Source organism: Pagrus pagrus (genome assembly GCF_965226575.1).
Source record: "Pagrus pagrus genome assembly, chromosome: 9".
Taxonomy (NCBI): domain Eukaryota; kingdom Metazoa; phylum Chordata; class Actinopteri; order Spariformes; family Sparidae; genus Pagrus; species Pagrus pagrus.
In genome coordinates this window covers 7,477,399-7,484,239 of record NC_140193.1, presented here as the reverse complement: position 1 = coordinate 7,484,239, position 6,841 = coordinate 7,477,399, and the positions used below count along the sequence as shown (strand labels likewise).

The following is a 6,841-nucleotide window of genomic DNA, read 5'->3' as shown; positions in this document are numbered from 1 at the left end:
GGGAAAACCAGGATGTGTCCCAATACCAAGCGAGCACTCGCAGGCTTTAAACAATGTTGTGCAACATGCAGGAGGTACTCGGTTCTGCCCCATTTACAGCGACCAGTCTCTCCGGACATGCAGAGCTCACACAACACGGGCACATGCACTCGAGATACTGCAGTTTGATTATTTTCAGATACTCTCGGTGAACTAAAGTGTACGCTACAGTGTGAATTAGCAAAATTGCTTCCGAATAAGGGGCAATTATTCAGTACAATTTGATTAATGATAGACTCACATTAACAGTTGAAGCCTTGTTTCCTTTAAAAATCTGTTACATTCACCATCAGCAAGAAGTTCTTACACAAGGGATACTGACACCCTGTGCTGTGTTTTCAGGAACATCATCATTTTTATCTTTATTTTATTGCGGGTTAAGTGGCCTGTAAGTCTATAAGAAGGGGAAATATGTGGCCTAGAGGACTGACAGGTGTAGCTCAGCAGATGTAGAAGGGATATGTGGTGGTTTGCATCGCTCTGATTTAAATCATATCCCACTGTTTCTTTTTCAAATATGAAAACTAATGTTTTTGAGCCATGTTTGAAGTGACGTGATTAAAGTCTTGTTTGAGCCACATGCCAGACAGAAACTAGAAGATTTTACCTTTCAAATGAGGCCTCATACTTGCACTTAGGCCTTATCATCCTTCTGTTATAATATTTTGCATTCGGGTATGCAAAATATGCGAGAGAGAAAAAATTAGGCTGGTGTAAGGAGGTTTTAACACAAGCAGCAAATCTGTCTGAAGAGCTTTTTTTTTCAATACTGTTACATAAGATAAATGATCTTAGATTTACTCCTACAATGTCAAGAAAATTATAATTGATTCAAGAAAGATCTTGTATTCATAAAATGAACATGAGATGATATTTTTGCAGTTTCTCAGAGGAAACAAAACAAAAACAACAACAGGAACACTGGCTGAAGAAGAAAAAAAAAACCCACAACAATACAGAACCACAGAAATCTCCAGAGGTCCGTCAGCTGATTTGGACAAACTCTGCACTTTGTCGGTGGGTGAATTCAGCGCTATAATGTGAGCCACCTGTGCGCCGCTCCGCGAAGAGGAAACATGACATGACAGATGAAGAGGTGGGCCGCTGACAACGCGCCGGAGAGAGCGTCCAGCGGAGGAATCCGCAGAAACCGGAGAGCTCCTCGGTTGGTTTAAGCCTCCTTCCTGTTTGACTTCCACATTATAGGAACTGTAAGAGCGCGGACTTGATTCGATTAAACATCAAGCGGATAGATTTCCTCGAGTCCGACGAATGTGCGCGTAAATCGGCCTCCACAGAGCGCAGAGCAGGGAAACACAGGATTTACTGTACATATAAAAGGCCCTGTGGCGCGCAGAGTTATTACTCAGAGAACAAATGGAGTTTATACAACAGTCAGTTCAGTAGTTTTATTGAGCTGCGCTGCTCAGACTGATGTTTTGCTTCAATACAAACCTTCAAACTCCATAAAAATGCAGATATGTCGACATGTTTCTTTCAGGAAATATTGTGAATAAATTGTACAAAAGCTCAGAATTCAAACCACGTATGAAAGATCATCACAGATAGTTTAGAAGAAATTAAACATGATATTCATAAATGTATTAATTGTGGTTCAGCTTATCATCCCAGGGAAATAAACAGTAAGATGTAGTCTGTTGGATGGTGGGACTAACTGTGCGCAAAAATGAAAAATCAAACAAATCTCCGTTGCTTTGACAGTAAATAAGCGGCTCGTTTCAGTCATATCCCAGACACATGAAACCATGACTGGTCCCTCCTGCTTATTAACGGACCGAGACGCGCTCTGGCTCCCCCTCCGCCCTCCTAACCCCTCCCCTTCCACCCTCAAAACTATTTAGCATCTGAAACCGGGATAAAGTTTCCAAAAAAATTGAAGGAAAAAACTTCCTGCGTGAGGAGAAGCGTGCCAACCTCCAGTTTTGAAAGCAGTTTCTTCCAACGCGAGAAGCGCACACAGCGCGACATCATCCCCCCTCATCTGTACGGATATCTACACACTTCTGTAACCACGGCTTCAACAGTGGACAGCGTTTTTTCCGCTCTATCCCTGCATTTCTTCAAGAAAGAAATGGAAGAGGGCTCCAGTTCTCCGGTCTCCCCTGTGGATAGTCTGGTGACCAGCGAGGAGGAGCTGGACAGACAGCAGAAACGCTTCGCGAGGAAGAGGAGCAACAGTAAAAAGTCCAGCGAGGACAGCAGCGGCAGCAGCCCGGGGCCGGTGAAACGGGGCAAAAAGCCGAGTCCGAGCAGCACCCAGTCGTACGAGGAGCTGCAGAACCAGCGGGTCCTGGCCAACGTCCGGGAGAGGCAACGGACTCAGTCTCTGAACGAGGCCTTTGCGTCTTTGCGCAAAATCATCCCCACGCTGCCGTCGGACAAACTGAGCAAGATACAGACGCTGAAGCTCGCCTCCAGATACATTGATTTTCTCTGTCAGGTGCTGCAGAGCGACGAGATGGACAACAAGATGTCCAGCTGCAGCTACGTTGCGCACGAAAGACTCAGTTACGCGTTCTCCGTGTGGAGGATGGAGGGCGCGTGGTCTATGTCAGCATCTCACTAGCACGCAGAGACCTTCACTTACAATGCCAAAGCGGTGGGTACCACGAACTGAAACAAGGGGAAATCTGTATAGAAAGAGCCTCAGAGGTGGCAGAAATTAGAGTTTTATTAATGGTGAAAAAATAAAAGACTCCCTGAGAAAATAACTGATAAAAAGAAAGAGATATTGAGCAGTTAAGGAACTGGACGGGGGAGCAGGCTGACAGGAGGAATATTCACAGATTTGGGTCTGAATACTGTGAATGTTCCTCCATGTTTCACTCACTTCCCTGCTTCCCTGTTAATTTTCTGCAAAATATAAGTGTGCTGATGATTTGGCCAAGTGTCTGGGAATTTTACAGCCTGCTGCCACTTTTTCATTCACGTCATAACAATGAAATTGTGAAGCAAAGCTGTGGCTGGATGCTGAGTTGATTCTTGCGCACCAGCATTTAAAATTCACACGTACAGATTTCAGGCCTCAGCATCACTTCCAACCAGCCTGACTGTGCGTCTGCTGTGGATGCTGCTGCGCACAGAGCAGCCTAGAAGACAACTTGGTCCATCAGCTTTTCCAAAAGATCCCACAATGATCCAGTTCTAGTTCAGCTCAGGATGTGGGGAGCATTTACTCTGAGGGGAAAAGGCGCAGGGAAGTAGGCGGATTAATACAAATAATAGTTTTGGAACATTCTCACATGAAGAAATGCCTCGCTGACCCAAAAACGACAACAAGTCTGCTCTATTTTTTGACCAGAGGCGCATTAAATCAGCCAGTTGTGCCTCCAGTTAATCCTCATTCAACAGCATTTCATAATGAGCGGGCCTCAGCTGTGGAGTGCCACCACGGGTAATTTATATCCACAATGGAGCGCTTTCCTGTGTGGAGACCGCAGGAATGGGCAGCTCGGCTGGACATGAAAGATCAAGCCAGTGCGAGACAATAAAAAAAAACAGGGAGTCACGTTATTTTATTTATTTATTTACAGATTTTGCAGCCTGGTGAGAGCCCAGCTAAGTGATGCAGGAGGCACAGACAGTTTAAGAGACGTTCATCATGAGAGCTGAGAGGAACCTGCTGTTATTTTAGTGGAATAAACGGAATTTCTCTGCAGAAATTAGAGATAAAGTAAAGTCAGTGTTGTCAGTTTGATCATCTCTCGAGCTCTTTTATAACAATGTGATATAATTGACTCCTCCACGCCAATTTAACAAAATAAAAGCACGGATATTGTAATAGGAGCTGTTAATTTAAAGGCTCGCTCCTCTGAATAAAGCTGCCCAGAGGTGGGGAGACACCAAATAACACTCCTGGTAGAAGCAGGGTTTGTTTGGTTCTCATGGGCCTGACATGTAGTTAAGCAGACCGCCCATCAGAGAGGCTTTGTTGTCCTATAAACCAGCTCTGGAGCCGCGGGGGGACAGGGATCAGCTTCATTACAGTCATTTGTGTAAGCACAGTAAATTTGAAGGTGGATTTTTTTTAATTGTATTTTCTTTTTCAGAGTAATTCTGAGTTTAAATGACCTCCGTGGAATGTGAAGGGAAATTACAAAGCACTGAAAAAGTGTAGTTCAGAGGAGAAACTCTCATTTTCTCTCTCAATATCTGACATCGTGTCCTTCAGGGTGAAGATTAATTTGGCTAATTTAAATCAAACTTCTCGTCAGGGATAATATTCACGACCCGAGCGACCTCCCTGATACATTTCAACAGTCGCTCTGAGGAGTTTCATTTTATTGTTTTAAGGCTGCGGAATGAAAAACGCGTGAATTTACTCAGGTGCCTCAAACCCAAAAATCCAGAGAGAAGAAAAGGCAGTGTTTTTCTGCGTTTCTCCGCGCGCAGCTGCACGACTCAAACACACAATGTTCCTGCCTTTTCTGCCGCCATATGGTTTTACTCAGCTCGGTGGCTAATAATTGATTCATTAATGACTTCCCACATGCGAAGAGAGCCAGTGAATGTTTAAAAAGAAAAAAACATCAGGAAACGGCTCAAAACAACGTGCGTAAAATCTGCTGTGCGTCTCTGCACGTTTTCCAACACGATCAGTGATCTTACCCGTGTGTCTCTTTCTCTTCTTTACAGACTGTTTACTTCTGCAAAAGTACGAAGACCAAAGGAATTATTGAAGAACCCATCGACCTCAGAGGCATGGCGCAGAGACGTAAAGTGGCCCACAGTGTGTGCGCGCGCGTGTGTGGTGTGTGTGTGGAGTGTGTAGGTGGGTGTGTGTGGATGCAGATTCATCACACTGCTTCTGACTGTCAGGAGCTGTTTGTGAAGAGGAGGGGGGAAGAAAGAAGAAGAGGAAGAAGAAGAAGAGGAGGAGGAGGCCAGAGAGATGTGAGAGCTCGGATTTACGGCCTGTCAGCAAAGCCATCCTTTAATCGTTTGTTGTTTTTTTTTAAGAAGGATTTATATATTTTGTTTTTGAAAAGACTTTAAACCAAAGTATAAATATATATAAATGAATGCATATTGTACATACCAGTGTAAGTGCGCCTATAGCCTGTAAAGGGACCAATGCAATTTTTAGAGTCGTTTGCTGCATGGATTTTATTTTCACCGACTTTCTTTTTTCAGCAAGTCTCCAAAACTCCGTCCAAAATGTACATTTTTTTTTGTTTTTGCTTATTTATTAAAACACATATTTTTGAACGAAAATCTGGTTGATTTTTTTTTTTCATTTTATTTTTTATTTTTTTCATTTTAATTCATTTCAGCTGCAGATTTAATGTAGTTCAGCTGAATGAATCCAAATAAAAATCATAATTCCTCTGAAGTTTCTGGTGGTTTCCCATCGAAACGAGATGGAAAATGAAGAGTTGTTCAGGTTTCCCCTCATGGTGGCTGCTAGATTAGGAAAATAAAATACCAACACCCTATATATATTTTTTTATTCTCACTGCTGGGTGTGAGAATGCGCCCTCTCTCTCTCTCCTCCTCTTGTTATGGAAAGAAAACGCCGACTTAAAGAAAAAAAAAACAAAAAAAAAACAGGACCATAAAAAAATACAGCTTCATTAACAGAGGAGGAAACTCGAGCCAGTTTCAAACTCGAGCCATATAAAATGCTTGTCCGCTTAAATAACGAGTAATCATTTCAAATGGCGATGCCTCTGGGCTCTTTAACGAGCAGGGAGCCCCAACGACCGCAGATAAGGACAATAACTCTCCGGCTGCAGCTTAAGAAAAAAAAAAAAAAACAGGACTCAAACTTTTTAGACGACTGAAGAAAGCGCTTTGAACCTCTGGCTAACTCTTTAAAACATTAAAATTGTTTACATCTCGCTTTCCCAGACGTGCTTAGATGCAATCTAAACACTGAAAGGAGCCCATTGTTAGCTGCTGCAGTGTAACTGTGAGGCGGACTCTTTGCACTGTGGCCCCTGCTGCTGAAATCTCTGCTTTTAACTCAACAGCTTCATAATAACAAACACTCCCTCTTTCATTTGCAGTAAATCTATATGATATGTTCAGGTGGACGAGGGCCAGCAGAGAGAACACTTTAACCGCCAGTCAGACGTTTCCGAGCTGGAAAACTGGATTATAAAATAAAGTAAAGAGTATTCAAAGATAACAAGTGCAACGTGAACTCAATATTGTTTTCCACAGACTTAAACCTTTGTGGAAATATTAGCTTTTATTTATATTACTTCCAGTGTGTTTTATAGTCTCAAGGTCAGCGTGGTTTGAAGGGGAAACACCTGCAGCCACTGTGGCTTCATCCTCCTGCTGCACCAGACCCACATTATCCTCTGATTCATTAACACCTTCTTTAACTTGATGTTTAAACGCTCTCTTCTACGTTCTCTGAAGGGATCTGAGAGCATGTCACGCATCTCACCCTTCTGGTTTTTCTTTTAATTTTAATAACACTGATGTAAAATCACTTATTTTCATTTCAAGGCCGTGATGTTGAAATTAAGTGATTCATCTGAGTGTGACTGTGATCTCTGCGGCTGACTCTCATCCTGCTGGTTCAGGAACAGTGTTGTCACCACACTGGAATTTCTATCTTTGATTCACTACCCTTCAAAAATATCAATACTCGACAGAGAAAGGCTGACGCATGGAGGGCAAAACATTTCCATATTTCATGTAGGGGTGTGGCAGTATCGCAATATTCACGATAACTGGGTATTAAAAAATGAAATATTGATATCTTGTTCATCACACACATGTGATAATATCGTGTGAATAATCCAGCGAAGATGTTTGGCCTTGTGCC

General features: G+C 42.8%; 1 protein-coding gene across 1 annotated transcript; it reads left to right on the top strand.

Moving 5' to 3' along the window:
- The first annotated feature begins 1,997 nt into the window (after window positions 1-1,997).
- Window positions 1,998-5,262, top strand: twist2. The gene is made up of 2 exons (XM_084361581.1): window positions 1,998-2,659; window positions 4,696-5,262. The coding sequence occupies exon 1, from the start codon at window positions 2,132-2,134 to the stop codon at window positions 2,624-2,626; it is 495 nt and encodes a 164-aa protein (XP_084217707.1). The 5' UTR covers window positions 1,998-2,131; the 3' UTR covers window positions 2,627-2,659; window positions 4,696-5,262.
- Window positions 5,263-6,841: the final 1,579 nt, after the last annotated feature.

What these genes read in the sequence shown, in the direction of transcription:
- twist2 (XM_084361581.1), top strand. Translation starts at nt 2,132, where the DNA reads ATGGAAGAGGGCTCCAGTTCTCCGGTCTCCCCTGTGGATAGTCTGGTG.